We start from the raw sequence: 16,505 nt of genomic DNA on the forward strand, positions 1-16,505 counted from the left end.
ATGGTATGTCTGGAATAATGTATTCTCCAGTATTGTGTTACAGCTTGTGTTTACCACGTTTTATTTATTTATTGCATATAATTCAGATAACACAATTCATAACCTTTACAAATCTTTATTTTGCCAATGAAATCACTTACAGATAAAAAATACAAAATGGTATTTGTAGTAAAATTGTGGTTAAACAAATGGTAATCAATCTTCGAAAAATGTACATGGTTAGCATACTCCAATTTTACAATATTAAAACCATGGCTAATTTTTGTAAGGTTGTTTACTAGTAGGCTAAAATGTAAATTCAACAGGTATGAAATATGATCAGTAAAATAAAAAATAATTTGCCTATAATCTGTCGGATGTCTCCAGCAGAACTTCCAGATTTCACCTAAATTCGGCCAGACAGAGTTGGACTTTTTCAGTCCACGCTCCGATTAATCTCCCAGAAACCTTTTGTCTTCCAGAAAACGTCTTAACAACAATACATTACCACAGAGCCTTCCCAACAGAAATAAATCAAATTGTAACCAAAAATAAAAACCAAGACGATAAAGTTATAAAAGGAATTATAAGAGTAAAATGATGATACATATGGGAGAGCGGGGCACAACCTAACTCTATTGGACTTTCTCAATTTGTGTAAATCCACTTTAAGAAGGGGTTAACTAGGGGTTAAGCCGACCGTTAAAGGTCGACTGAAATCAAAATTTCAGTTTTTTAGCTTTTAGTATGACTGTGTTAGCCTTAAAGTTATGAATAAGCTGCTATGTTCCAAAACTATGACAAAATTTGCATTTAGGAGATCTAAGCATTCAAAATTTCTCCCACTTCCGTTAAAACGAATCTCAGATTTTGGTGACATCATCGCAGACTTCACTTTCTCGTCAAATCTTCTGTCCAATCAGAATGCGCTCTAGAATCTAAAGCCCGCCCCCTACACTACTGAAGCTGAAATCGGTCATGAGTTGTTAACACACATTTACTCATTTCTACATGGTGAAAGGCACATAGCACACTATATATGTGATTGGAAACGATTCAGTGTAAATGTGCTTTCAGTTGAGGCGAATAAAGTCTGTTTTCACGTTAGTTTCACACACCGCAGCAGCGAACACACTCCAACGGCTCTGGTCTAAATTTAGACTACAGACACGAGAGCGCAGGATCATATGCGCGAGTCGGCGCAGACAACAAACATATCGACCCATTTGAGTTCTGCACAGAATGCTGCATTTCAAAGCGATATGGAGGAGATTATGAAGATAAACAGTGTTAGAGAAGACTGGCTTTACCAAACAGAGAAAGGTCTGCTCTTGTGCTCTAGTCAAACTGTAACGAAACGCTATTGGCTGTTTCAAAAAAGGGGAGGAGCTGCTAACAGCTGGAGCCGTTTCAGGGGAAATCACGTCAACACATTGAATAATGCGGCGCGTTTCAAGGCACTTCAGTGGACCTTTAAGAAGAGTATTTTATATCCCCACATTAATTTCACGTCTTGTACAATCATGTGTTTTTTCCCGTTAATACAGTGTATACTTTTTTTCTTAATTTACCCTGAAATTGGATATGAAATGTGACAATATGCCCCACAGTTGGGGGACATTGTAACGTGAGCATATGACAGCTTTAATGTTACCTGACACACACATATATACACATACATACATTATTTATATATATATATTATATATATATATATATATATATATATATATATATATATATATATATATATATATATATATATATATATATATATATATATATATATCCATGCCAAACTAAACATATGTTGTCGATAAAATACAACTATTAACTTTTTAAAATAAAATAATGAATTTTTTAAATAATTTAAAATATATATATATTAAGTTGCTACATAGTTACAGCATAATAATAATTAGGCTAAACATTGACTCTGTCATTATTTTCCATTTTCTCATGGTTCCTCAAAATAATTCATAAAAGTATAGAATAGCGTAGTTCTAATAGTGTAGAATATGTTTCATAATCCATATGTGGAAAGTTTTAAACTATGCGTGCTACAACTAGCGTTGTAAACCCTAACCCTAACCCTAGCGTGTTACTTAGGTTGTGCCCCACGCTAATCTAACTCCTCCCCATTAATAAAATGGCATAAGTAAAAACAATTATCCTATTTTAAAGAAGACATTGCATTCCAGAAGCAAGTCACCTTTAAATAAAGTTTTTCCAATAATATAAACGTTTTAAAGGTTAATCTGTTTTAAAACCGTCAACGTGAGCAGGTCGACAGGTGAGGGATCGTGATTAGTCTCAAAGGACAGATGGGTCATGGCTCATCACTTTGTGCCAAATATCATGAGAGCATTGTCAAATCATTCAAAAATCACATTTCTTACTGTAAGATTTCATCATCTACCACACATGATATTGTGAAAAGATTTAGGGAATCCAGAGAAATCTCAGTCTGTGTCAGGCAAAGCATCAATACATGCATTCTCTGGTGTTGATTTAAAGGTAGGATATGAAGGAATTGGTTAAAAAACTTTTTTTTCCAAATTTGTTTAAACTTTCTTTATATATCAATACATAATTAAAATGTAAGTACTCTGAACAAGAAAGTATAAAATTTGAGTGTCTGTAGACCTCTCACGACTGTTTTAAAGACAGCTCATTAATTCTATTTACTCCACCTTCTCCCTTCTGGGCTCTTTCTAAAGCCATGCCCCCAAAATACACAAACGCGCTATACCGACCAATCAGCTGGAAGACACATGCGGCGTACTAGTTTTTACACATGCATTTTGTTATCTGTTCAATTTTGCGAAATTTAACACGACAGCGATCAACTTGAGCTAAGCATATTGAGTATTGATCATCTCTACTAATGGCTAAGTGTATAACATTGTAACTTTATGCTAAGTAATGTTATGTTAGCTATATTAGGCAGCTTCATGTGCTCTTGATATATGCTTAATGAAAACATAAACCAAAAAAATGTATAATCAAAATGAAAGATTATCTGTCCAGCAGAAATACAGCCAGCAATGAGGCGTTTTTCAGGTCCCTCAGTTCTCACCATCGCAGATATTTACTCGCGTTTGATTTTTTTGTTTATCCAAAGACTTTCTGTGCATTGCCTTTTCTCGTACTGTCTTCCTTTTTTTGCATTGTTTGCCTGCGCTGACTGTAAAACCCTGCACTGTGAATTTTTAACGCTCTTTCTCTGCCATTATTTTGCCTGGGTTTCTTGCCTTTTGAACTGCTCAAATCAAACGAGCGCGCACATGTGGGCAGATCCTGTAAGAAAGCAAGTCCTGTACTAGACTGCACTGGTTGCCAATGGCTGCTCGCATCAAATTCAAGGCACTAGTTCTCACCTACAAAACAACCACTGGCTCTGCACCAATATACCTAAACTCGCTTGTTCAGACTTACACACCCTCCAGTAGGGATGGGTACCGAAAACCGGTATTAAATGGGCCCCGGGGGTGAATTTTGAAAGACCGTTGTATCGATAAGCTCGGACGTTATCGGTTCTGCTGTCGGTACTTTTGAAAATACACGTGTGGAGAAAGAGAGAGAGAGAGAAAGAGAGAGACCACGAGCAAAACGAGGACAGAACTAAACAGTCAAACATAGCCTGGTTACACTTTAGATCTGTGATAGTCTGATTTTATTTTAGATTTTGGCTTCCAAAGATTAAAATAATATTTATGTCTAGCGCAACTTATGTAGGCTAATTCCCTTTGCAGCAGTAGCCTACGCTGTCATTTCTCCATAAAACTCAAACGCAATGACAGAATCAGCACGATCAGAGATTGTTGTAAAATACAGTCTAGCTACTGTTGGTAAATTGTGGGATGCGTTTTAATAATAAAAAGAGCGATTAAGCACAAAAATGTGCGCAAGAGGATGTTCCCAAGTCGGCGCGCGCGCTCCGAAACAGCCGCAACGAGACGAGCAAATTACACTTTCGGTTTCACACTCGCGTCTAAACGATCAAATGAACACACACATCTATGTCAAAATCCCGGCTTGGAGAGTCTCTTTAACACAACAGTTTAACAGTTTTAGTTTGTGTCTAAAATGGATGTAGTTATTATGGATATAGTCAGGAGAAAGTGTAGTGTATCTGCCTATTATCAGTCGCCTAGAGCTGCACGTCTGTCTTAAAGAGGCAGTGGTGTTAATAAACATGCTGATGAATTACTACGAATTAAACAACCAAATGCAAAGAGAAAATCACTCACAGCTCTTGAATTAATAACTTCAGCTTTATTACACATTATTTTGGCTATTTATGATAAACTATGCAGTGTTATTTTACTAGAATTCTTCCTGAAATTAAAGCACTGTATAGGCCTATATAATGTGTATTTTTGTTAATTGTGTGTGTGTGTATATATATATATATATATATATATATATATATATATATATATATATATATATATATATATATATATGTATATGTATATATAAAATCTCAAAAAGTACCGATAAGAATACCGTTAAAGTACCGGACCGATAAGCAGTATCGGTAAGAGTAGTAATACCGTTAAAATCTTAACGATACCCATCCCTACCCTCCAGAAGCTTGCGTTCTGCGAGTGAGCGACGCCTCGTGGTTCCATCCCAAAGAGGCATGAAATCGCTCTCACAGACATTTTCCTGGACCGTTCCCACCTGGTGGAATGACCTGCCGATCTCAATTCGTGCAGCTCAGTCTGTAGCAATTTTTAAAAAACATCTTAAAGGGGTACTTCAGCACTGGGAAGATGAATCTGTATTTAAACTGGGTCATTAATGTAGTAGAAATGTGAAATTATTTTTTAATTTGGTGCTTTCTAGACTGAGAAAACACAGAAAATGTATTTGTCTTAGGGGGATGAAAGACTACAATTCCCAGAATGCTTCGCTGCCCTGTGAGGCCATTCACAAAGCCACCGCTACTGGATTACAGAGACTGAGTTCCTATAATTAAATACTGAACGTATCTGTTCAATATAACGATCGAGTTGCCGCGTGAGATACACAGCACTCAGATTACATTGAACGTCATAAATGAGTTGATGAGCTCTCGTGATGAGAGCTGAGGTAATCGCGACCACATTCGCGGCATACATTCACAACGCGTTTTCAGTTCATGCCTTTGGAAGCTTAACTTTCATAGAAATTAATTTGAGAAGTTAAAACACTTACATTGCTTAGCATCCGTTTAAATTAATGCCTGTAGCTGAGCTGTGCTGTAAGTGTGATCGCCATTCCCCATGCACGAGTTGAAAACATGCGGAAATGGCTCCCTCTGCTGGCTGTAGTCTTTAGCCTCTGGGCAATCATTCCTCTCGTGACGCAAATATCGTCAATTTGCGTCACGAGAGGAAATTTTCCAGAAATAAAATGCATAAATCTCTCCTCTCAGGGGGATATAAGAGGGGGGAGCACGATCATTTGAATATACTCCAGGGTTTCTACTGATACAAAGCCATATGCTAATCGCTGAAGTAACCCTTTAAGACACATCTCTTCCAATTGCACCTGACCAATAAAGAATAGCACTTAACTATCCATTAATTTTTGTTTGTTTGTCCAAAAAAAAAAAAAAAAAAAAACTGTGTACTATGCTAATTAACTGAGACTTCTTACAGCTCTTACAGGTTGTTGGCCTTGTTTGTTTCGTTGCTTCTATTGCTCTCCCCTTTTTTGTAAGTCGCTTTGGATAAAAGCGTCTGCTAAATGATTAAATGTAAATGAAAGCGGTGGTCGCCATGGTAGCGAGAGAGCGTGACAGTCGCCCAAGCCAATCATTTGTTTCGTCCCGAACGAAAATAATGAGCGGTGTTTATTGCAGATTAAAAAGTCTAGTCACTCGGTTTTTATACTCTCCTTTTCAGAGTACTTACATTTTAATTATGTATTGCCATACAAAGAAAGTTTAAACAAATTTGGACAAAAGTGTTTTAGATCAGTCCGTCCTATCCCACCTTTAAAGCTCCTGATGTAATGAAGGTCTTCTCACAGTAAAAGCACAGGAAAAGTTCTCAAACCAGTATGAATACTCTCATGCACTTTTAAAGAGTTCAGATGTGAAAAATTCTTTCTTCAAAAATAATAAAAGTGAGGACATTTTGCGCCTTCTGTACAGTAATAATTTGATATATGTAATACACACCTGACCCCTCATTTATCAAGGGTGCGTATGCACAGTTCTGTGCGTAGTGAGTGCGTAAGAACAGTTTCACGCAAAGTGTGGGATTTACCAACTTGTACTTATACGTAGAAATGTGTGTAAATATAAGCAAACCTCTGAGCATGCTTACGCAGAGAATCTAGTGGTAGAACAGCGATACTACACATAAAACAGCATGTAAAGGGTTACTTCAGCAATTAACATATGGCTTTGTATCAGTAGAAACCTGGGAGTATATTTGAATAATCGTGCTAAATTCATTTGACACTAAATTTATATATAAAATGATGCAGTCTTTAAAATGACTATATCTTTATCTATAGATGGATGGATGGATATATAGATATAGATATAAAGTCATTTTAAACACAATGCGTAATTGGTTTCTAACCCTAAAAAAGACAGTTGTGACAAATGTTGGATGCAATTATTTCCTTGGACCCTACCCACAGTTCCCTTACTGAAATCCTCAACAAGCCAAAATAAAATGGGGCTTGCATGCTATCGCCAGATTTCCAAACAGAATTGGAGCCACAGACTGCACCCACATCGCCATAAAAGCACCATCATAAACCAACAAATTTAATTATGTAAATAGAAAAGTGTTTCATTCTGTTCTCAGCTAGACAAATAATCATTTGTGTTGCAAATTTGTTGTTGTTGTTGTTAAACGTCATTGTCGTCATTGTCATTGCCGTCAACATCAAAATGATTGACTTATTTTGTGTTTGTGAAGTTCCTCTTTTTGCCATAATTGCAGTGACAGAAAAAAAAACCAGTCTCGTGATTTTTAAAGGGATATATTGTCACCATATATGGTTCATTGGAGGCGTTTCTGAATGCTAATGACTGTGATCGTGAACGAGCATGGCACTTACGCACATGTGGGATTTATCAACAACGATTGCTTACTCATGTGCGTAAGAACTGTGTACGCACGTTTGATAAATACGGATTTTCTTGTACTCAGACACATTCTAAATTTCAGTCATACGACCAAATATAGAACCTTTTCTACACACTGTTGATAAATGAGGGCCCTGGAATTTCTCAGGACATTTCTCTCAGAACAGAACACACAAAATGACTATTTACAAATGCATCCAGTTTTAATGCATCCGGTTTGGCACAGACTTCCCAACATTGGTTACATTGACCCAGTGCTAGGTAGGTGACCAAGCAGCGGAGTTTAAGAAAAACTACCCAGCACTGGGTAAAAATATTTAAAAAAATAACCCAGCATTTGGGTTAATAAAATAACCCAGCATTTATTAGTGTAGATAATCCAAAAAGACAGAAAAAAAACAGGCAAACAGGAAAACCCGGGGAACCAGGTTTGCTGTTTGTCTGCAATTTTAATATAATCTTTATTTATTTTTTTGCAAAAAACTCTTCAATATCTTAAAGGGATAGTTCACCCCCAAAAAATTGTCATCATTTACTCAGACATTCTTCAAAATATCTTCTTTTGTGTTCAGTAGAACAAAGAAACTTGAGGGCGAGTAAATGACAGAATAAAATTTTTAGGTGAACTATCTCTTTAATGCATCACATTCAAGTTTGAAGAAGAAAAAAGACTATAGTTGCCACATTTACACAAAGGCCTCCCATTCTTATTTATATTATTTTGACCTTCCACAAAGTTCCCCTTGTCAAACAATCACACTTAATTTAAATAAATTATCCAGATTTTGGTTAACCTGCACGTCAAATGTTTTAAGCCTAGCTCAGACTGCACGATTTTCAAACTCGTCGGGTCACTGCTCTATTCACACTGCATGACTATCTGCGGTATCATTCAGTCACTGCTGTGTTCACACTGAACGATGGTTTGACGACAGAGGAGTTCACACTGCATGACTGAACAAGAGGAAGAATCGCCGACAACTCTCTCTCTCTCCCTCCCGTGCGCAAACTATGTTTCCCAAACACACGTGCGATGTGACGAGTAAACAACACGAGATCACACGTGCGTCAGACCGGAGTTCTCACGCGAGACTTAGAATTGTTATTAAAAATGATAAACTGCACAAAGTTTGCTTCAAATTGTATGTGTGCTGATTTGTGGGAAAAAAAGAAAAAAAGATTATGGCGGAAGAAATTGTTGGCGAGACAGAGGGAGCCAGGATTGTGTTCTGCAAAGACAGTTTGAGGTAAATAAATCATTTTGTAATGTGCTGCTGCTGTGGCTGGATGTGCAAATGTTTGGCCTTTGTTTCTGTGTGATAGAATTGTAAATATATCTATTAAAATACTGAAATTCTGCTTTATAACTCCTCCCTGAACCTCCTGCTGCCCTGTATCTCTCTCTCATTGGCTGTCGGTGTCATTTCCAGTCAGAACGCTGTTCACACAGCAGGAGTTTGAATCGCCGACAGGTCCAGATATTTAGCATGCCAAATATCTCACCGGCGTCGGCGACTCGTCGGCGATTCTCTCTGATCGCGTCTTTGATTATTCACGCTGCGTGTTTGTCACTTGCGTGCACGAGCACCGATTTGCCTGTGATCTCGGGCATTTGTCGGCGATTTCGCAAAACCTGTCGGCGACTCAAAATCGGGGCAAAAATCGGGCAGTGTGAACTAGGCTTTACTTGTAAGTGTATTATTTATGAGTGATGGATGTGAACATGAACATTTTCTCAGACAACTTTGGGCAATGTTTTTTCTTATGAGTCTGTAGACTAGACGATTGGCTGAAACTCTTCCCACATGAAGAGCACTGGTGCGGCTTCTCTCCAGTGTGAACCCTCTCATGATTTTTCAAGTATTCTAACCGAGCAAAACTTTTTCCACAGTGCGAGCACTTGTACGGTTTCTCTCCAGTGTGAACTCGCTCATGATCTTTCATGGATGATGAATGAGTGAAACTTTTTCCACAGTGTGAGCACTTGTAAGGTTTCTCTCCAGTATGAATTCTCAAATGATCTTTCAAGGAATCTAACCGAGCTAAACTCTTTCCACAGAGGGAGCACTTGTAAGATTTCTCTCCAGTATGAACCCTCTCATGATCTTTCAAGTTAGATGAATGAGCAAAACTCTTTCTACAGTGTGAGCACTTGTATGGTCTCTCTCCAGTATGAACTTTAAGGTGTGATTTTAAGTCGTTGGATCTAGTAAAGCTCTTCCCGCAGTCAGAGCAAACATAAGGTCTCACACCAGTATGAACACGCTCATGCTCTTTTAAATACTTCAATTGTGTAAAACTCTTTCCACAAACAGAACAAATGTAAGGCTTCACAGCAGCATGAGTTTTAAAGTGTTGCCTCAAGTAATATTCCACAACAAACGTTTTATCACACTGATCACAGCTGAATGCTCTCACTCCAGAGTGACGACGCAGATGAGTGTTGAGAGCACCTTTCTGAGTGAAACGCTGTCCACACTGAGAGCATGTGAACGGTCTTTCTCCTGTGTGAATCCTCATGTGCACAGTTAGATGTCCTTGACATCTGAAACTCTTTCCACACTCAGAGCAGGTGAAACATCCTTTGACTCCAGATTTTCCAGCTTGTTTCTGTGTGAAATTGTCTTCAGTCTTTGAAACGACAGCATCTCCATCTTCATTTTTGAAATGAGGTGGCTTTTGAAACAGATATCTGTCTTCATTTTGATATGTTAGTTTTCCATCTTCATTTGTAAAATGATTCTGTTGGTGTTCATTCACTTCCTTTGAGTCTAAAATCAACATTTTGGGAAACAAAGAAATAAAATAAATTCTTATTAAAGCAAAAATCTATTTAAATATTGAGTAGTTTACTACTAGTATTTAGATTTAGATGCATTTTTATATCCTGCTGAGAAATAAAGATTTTTTTGTGTGAAATGAGTTTATGTCAATACATTGTTAATAAGAAACTTAAAAGATATTGTATTCCTTGTTTATGCTATGTTCTCTGAAGAGGACCACAGGACTCAGAAAGTCATTAAGAAAATAAAAATGACATAAGTAGGGGTGATGCCGAATAGTCGAACATTCGATGCATCGATATACTGAGCTGGATTCGACCACCGATTTCTTGCTCGAATCTTCACGGGTGTTATGAAATGAGGATCATACGATTTTAGCAATATGGGGGTGCTCAATATTTTAGACGTGGCGTGGCGTTGAGCTTTGCTTCCGGTGTGTAATCCATTTAAAGGGTTAGTTCACCCAAAAATGAAAATTATGTCATTAATTACTCACCCTCATGTCGTTGGACACCTGTAACACCTTCGTTCATCTTCAGAACACGAAGATATTTTTGTTGAAAGCCGAGAAAGGCTTCAGAAAGGCCTTCATTGAGATTCAGTATATTCCCACTGACCCACTCACAAGACCCATAAAAGGCACTAAAGACGTCATTACAAAGTCCATCTCACTACAGTGGCTGTACAATAATTGTACCAAGCGGCGAGAACAGTTTTTGTGCGCAAAAAAAAAATCAAAATAATGACTTTATCTGCCAAGATATTGTCTTCCGTGTAGGTCTCGGACGTGAACTCACGCGATGGCGGCGCTCCTCCTCTTCCGGGTCATGTATTCGCTATGATTCGAACGGCGGAGCTGCGTCTTATTCTCGCGCATGCGTCGAGTTCACGTCAATAATTTGGTGGATTATATCGTTATTTTGATTTTTGTGCGCACTAACTATATTCGTCGCATTGTAAAATGATTGTACAGCCACTGTAGTGAGATAGACTTTGTAACGAAGTCTTTAGTGCCTTTATGGGTCTTGTGAGTGGGTCAGTGGGAATATACTGAATCCCAATGGAGGCCTTTCTGAAGCTTTTCTCAGCCATCAGCTTTCAACAAAAATATCTTCATTTGTGTTCTGAAGATGAACGAAGGCGTTACAGGTGTCCAACGACATGAGGGGGAGTAATTAATGACATAATTTTTGGGTGAACTAACCCTTTAAGGCCGCTGAGCTTCGCAACGCGAAACAAAGTACAACGCCACACCTTTAAAATTCGAGCACATTCAATGAGTGTACACACACCGGCGGCAGCATTCGGTGTGCGCACGCCTACTCAAAAAAAGAGGGCTTTAAAATGTTATGAGAAAACAGTTAACGAATGTTTATCCACCACATTACCTTTTATTTAAACCTAAATAAGAAAGCCATTGTCAGTTCGTCTGTCAGTTGGCAGGCAGTTTTGGTCGCTTTATTAAAAGTTGTTGCTGTGTGCAGTGTGTAAAAAAACCTTCTGCTGACTAGTGCCGTGCCCCTCCCCACACACACATAGATGATTCGACTATAGGTCGACCAAAGAAAGAGTCGACAATTCTGATTCGAATGTGTAAATCCTTAGTCGGGGACACCCCCAGACAAAAGGGGGTATCTGCAATAATAATGGTTTTTGCAGATTTTGCAGAATTGCAGACATATCTGCAATAATAATGGTTTTATTTTTTTGTTTATCAATACACTTTAGGTTTCAGAATATTTTCACCCAAACTTTGTATAAAGGTGATTCTTAACTATCTCATGAAAGACATAATGTATTTAATATACCACTTTCCGTTATTATACTTTCCAATATAAGTGTCAAATTGCCATTAAAGGGTATTCCCATTCTATACAATGCATTTAATTTCCGGATTAATATATTCTTGTTAAATCTCGAAACAATCAGTTATTGGCAAAAATCCAAAGCAATATTTTTCCAGGTTGCGTTCGATGCTGGAGCTGTTAGAAGAGTCCGCTGTCATTATACCGTATGAGAGCGGCCTCTAGAGGCAAAAAAAAAAAAAAAAAAAACTATTACTGATGCCAGGGGTTGGAGAGGGGGGAAAAATATCCATAACGCATCGCGAATCGATTCTGAGAATTTCTTGGTCTTAAATAATGAACGCAATCTTTGCTTATTGCTTGAATATGTTTTGTTGTTCCTCTTAATTATTTACTACTTACTTTTATGTTTTGAAGCTACACTATATTGCCAAAAATTTTGGGACACCCCTCCAAATCATTGAATTCAGATGTTCCAGTCAATTCCATGTCCACAGGTGTATAAAATCAAGCACCAGGCATACAGACGCTCCTACAAACATTTCTGAAAGAATGGGTCGCTTTCAGGAGCTCAGTGAACTCAAGTGTGGTACCATGATAGGTTGTCCATTCATGAAATTTGCTCACTCCTTAATATTGCAAGGTCAGCTGTTAGTGGGATTATAAAGTAGAATCAATTGAGAACAATAGTAGCTCAGCCATGGAGTGGTAGGCCACGTAAAATCAGGGGGGTCACGGTGTGCAGAAGTCACCAACTTTCTGCAGAGTCAATAGCTCCAGACCTCAAAACTCTATGTGGCCTTCAGATTAGCTCAAGATCAGTGTAGAGAGCTTCATGGAACGGGCTTCCATGGCAGAACAGCTGCAGCAAAGCCTTAAATCAAGTCCAATGCAAAGCGTGGGATGCAATGGTGTAAAAGCATGCCGCCACTGGACTCTAGAGCAGTGGAGACGTGTTCTCTGGAGTGACCAATAATGCTTCTCTGTCTGGCAAACCGATGGATGAATCTGGGTTTGGTGGTTGCCAGGAAAACGGGACTCACCTGACTGCATTGTGCCAAGTGTAAAGTTTGGTGGAGGGGGATTATGGTGTGGGATTGTTTTTCAGGGGTTGGGCTTGGCCCCTTAGTTCCAGTGATAGGAACTCTTAATGCTTCACCATAAAAAGATATGGCCTGCACAGAGTCCTGACCTCAACCGGATAAACACCTTTGGGATTAATTAGAGCAGACACTGCAAGCCTTCTCATCCAACATCAGTGCCTGACCATACAAATGCACTTCTAGAAGAATTGTCAAAAATGGAAAGCCTTCCTGGAACAGTAATAGCTTGCAACGGGTAGGTCGACAACTGCTCCTGGTGAACAGAGTGCACATAAACTAAAAAAAATTGCACTACGAGTACAGGAAAGCGGTTTTCTGAGGTGAGAGATCTTTTATTTTGTAACAAGCTACCAAAATGTTGCTGGGACTCCAAGGTAGCCTACCTGGCTAAATGAGGAAACTGGCTCTTTTTCCTTCCACTATGCAGCTTGAGTGATCACCCAAGTCACATGACATGCACTTGGAAGACAAAAGTTAGTGTATATTAAGTAAATAACATTATTATAAGTATATTTAGCAAAAATACTGCTCTTATTAGTTGTTAAGTGTACCAATTAACATAATAATAAATAATCAAATGTCAAGAAGAAAAATAATAATTTTGTGACAAGGTGAAGTGAGAGCTGGGTTGGAGGGGGCGGCGCCTGGTCAGTTTGACATGAGTATCGCGGTTTGAATCTTTGGAGGTGTATCACGTTTTTTTTGCATTTTATATTGTATCAAATTATTAATTTAAAAGTGCATAGTAATTAAAGCCAACGGAAAACCAATTATTAAAGAATATATAGCTATAGATTAATCGATCATCAAAATAATCATTTGTTGAAGACCTACTCAGCCATTAAAGACAATGACGGAAAACACCAACCTATTTGTTCCTCTGTCTCTTCATCTTTTATTCTGCTGGGTTCTTCCTTAAACTCCATCTTTACAATAGTATGTCTGTAGTTTCTCCTGGAGTAATTCCTCCTGCTTGCTTCTTCTCCTGTGGGAAGATGGGAATATTCCCAGCATTTAAACTCTCATGAACGGCTGTGGGAGCGGCTTCACTGACTGAAGGTGTGAATTGTGGTCGCTGTTGCTCATTTAGCAGATGATCATCACACTTACAATCACTCTCAATTATCCAGCTTGATTATCCAAGTGTTTTACATCTGTTTAGAAACAATTAAACTCCCCCAGCGGACTTTTTTGTTGCTCTTACGTTAAATATATCATGCGTAAAAAAACTTTTTGTTTGCCAGTTTATATCACATAAAATCAACACATCTCATATTCTTCACAAATTGTAATATGAAATCCAGTCAGTAACGAGTTTACGTTTCTCGAGGGTAAATGAACAACATCAGTAGTTTCATTTCGATTAATTTCTGAATGATTAACTAAATGAACCGACTCATTTAGTAGTTTGGATTTATATTTCTCCTAATAAATGATAAATGAATGTACTCACAGTGTGAAAGCATCAGATTTAGAGCAGAATGAGCGGCTGTGTTCCACTTCTCATGTTTATGTTCATTCCCTCACTCACTTCTCTTCTTCTCTTCTCTAGACTCGGATGTGTTGCGTTCGCTCGAGCGCCTCCACTGGCGGAAAACAATCCATATTTATTTTATTTATTTATTTATTTATTTATTTAGTTAGTTAGTTAGTTAGTTAGTTAGTTAGTTAGTTAGTTAGTTAGTTAGTTAGTTAGTTAGTTAGTTAGTTAGTTAGTTAGTTAGTTAAGGATAGCCCATTGAGATGATCCATCTTTTTTCGTGGGGGTCCTGAGGCACAAAGATAGCTGATACATGTACAACATCATACATCCCACACATTATACAAAAAAAAAACATAACAAAAACGTGTACCCAATAAATGACTAACAACTGTCCTGCTTAACAACCCTGTTCCCTCAGAATCCTCACCTTTTAATGGTAACATAATTTCTTTAATATTAGATAAACATTAAGTCACTGTCCTTTATAAGATTTCACATAATTCATAGAAGTTATTTGGTAAACATTAATATAGCATATAAATACTTCTGATACCAAATAGACATTCATGTAGGAAAACCCAACATGGAGATAATGATATTAATAACATTTATAATATGGCACATCCGTAGCAAATACAAGATGTATTTAAATACATCCTATTGCGTGCAGAGGGAGTTTGAAAGACAACCGTTTATCCCGTCTCTCAGATTGAGCCCTGTCAATGGTGAGTTTCCAGACCAAACATCTTGATGTGGGTCTGGCTTGTCAGGCTAAAACAGAGCTGCATTACCTCATAATCATAACCGGAAGAGCAGAAATAGTGCAGGCGCCGGGCGAATGTGTCCCGTCCCGTCATGATAAGAGTCCCGGTGTTCGCGAGACGGGTATTTGTGTAACAATCGCTCCAGCGGCCGTGCTCAGCTCCACAACCCTCGGTCCTGCTCTGCTTCACACTACAGTAACATAATAACCGCATGCATGAACGTGATTTTTTTTTTCCCGAATCCTATTTTCCACCGGCTGTGAGGTGAAGACCAAATGTCCCAAGATGCTGAGCTCAAACTTTGCGTCATCAAATTCTACGCATTTGTTTTGAATAGACGACCTCTAGTGGACGGAAAGTTGCATTGTGCACCTTTAAAGTTATTGACATTTTGATAAAGAAACATGTTTGAATGAAGAATTAAGACCGGGACATACATGTGTTAAAATAAGCCGCCTCTCGCAGACAGAATGTGATCCCAAAATCAATTATCCTTCGGTAAAATGCACACACAATTATCTCAAAATCATGTGAGGTATTCACTTGATTTAAATGTTATGTCTGACATGAAGTTAATGTGGGGTTTTTATGGTCTATGGGGGAAACCCGGATGCCATTCTGTGCATTCGTTATTAAAGGGGCAGCAGCTTAATAATAAGCTGATGTCTTCTCCCTTTTTAAGGACTTTTCAGTGAATCAATGTCTTTTTATCTCTTTCTTTTAAGGATCCAGCTGATTGGAGATTTGGAAGAGGATTGCTCTTTATCTGCTGTCTGTCTTCTGGAGCAGAATCATGGACCTTGTGTTGTATGTTTTGATTTATATTTCTTATTATACTATAGTTTGGATTGTAAATTAAAAGGTACATGTTTGTCCACATATATTATCAGAGCTATATGGAGCCCACGGGGGTCCGTTGAAAATTGCGGAAAACCATATAAAACAGATTTTTGAAAATACAAGCTAAAATGCAACTTGTATTTTAAAATAACAGTAAACGGCAAAAATTGTTATTTTGTTATAAGGTGAAATCATGACCGCATAATGATATTATTAGTAACCAAACTTACAAGCTAAATGCAATTTTTAGTTTTTCAATTCCCCATGGGGCTCTGAAGAATTGTTTGTGAAGAATTTGTTTACATAAATGTATATCTGAATAATACAAGTTGTAGAATCAATAGTGAAACAGTGACAATCTTGTAGATGTATCAGTTTTGTATTTTTTCAGTTTGAAGTTGAGAACATTTGATTCACCTTTAAACATTTGATGAAACTGTTCAACTGTTTTCTGTATTTTAAATAATAAATGTATTATGTATTGTATTGTTGCACAGACTGTATTTTGTCTTCCAAAATAAAACTGTAAATTGACAAAAACAAGGTTTTTTTTTGTAATAATCTGTGAAATAACAGTGTTATTCTGCAGAATTTTAGCACTGTCACTTTATTGAAGGTGTTTGATCATTATAGCTAAGAAAAATCTGTA

At 37.7% G+C, this 16,505-nt stretch overlaps 1 protein-coding gene across 1 annotated transcript; it reads right to left on the reverse strand.

The window, feature by feature from the left end:
* Positions 1–7,262: 7,262 nt before the first annotated feature.
* On the reverse strand, positions 7,263–14,343 carry LOC137046488 (zinc finger protein 135-like). The gene is made up of 3 exons (XM_067423738.1): positions 14,223–14,343; positions 13,638–13,754; positions 7,263–9,849 (listed from the first exon to the last, which is right to left on the reverse strand). Exons 2-3 carry the CDS (start codon positions 13,693–13,695, stop codon positions 8,777–8,779), a joined length of 1,131 nt encoding a protein of 376 aa, XP_067279839.1. The 5' UTR covers positions 13,696–13,754; positions 14,223–14,343; the 3' UTR covers positions 7,263–8,776.
* Between the last annotated feature and the right edge of the window lie 2,162 nt (positions 14,344–16,505).

The sequence above is a fragment of the Pseudorasbora parva genome, chromosome 18 (assembly GCF_024679245.1).
Source record: "Pseudorasbora parva isolate DD20220531a chromosome 18, ASM2467924v1, whole genome shotgun sequence".
NCBI lineage: Eukaryota > Metazoa > Chordata > Actinopteri > Cypriniformes > Gobionidae > Pseudorasbora > Pseudorasbora parva.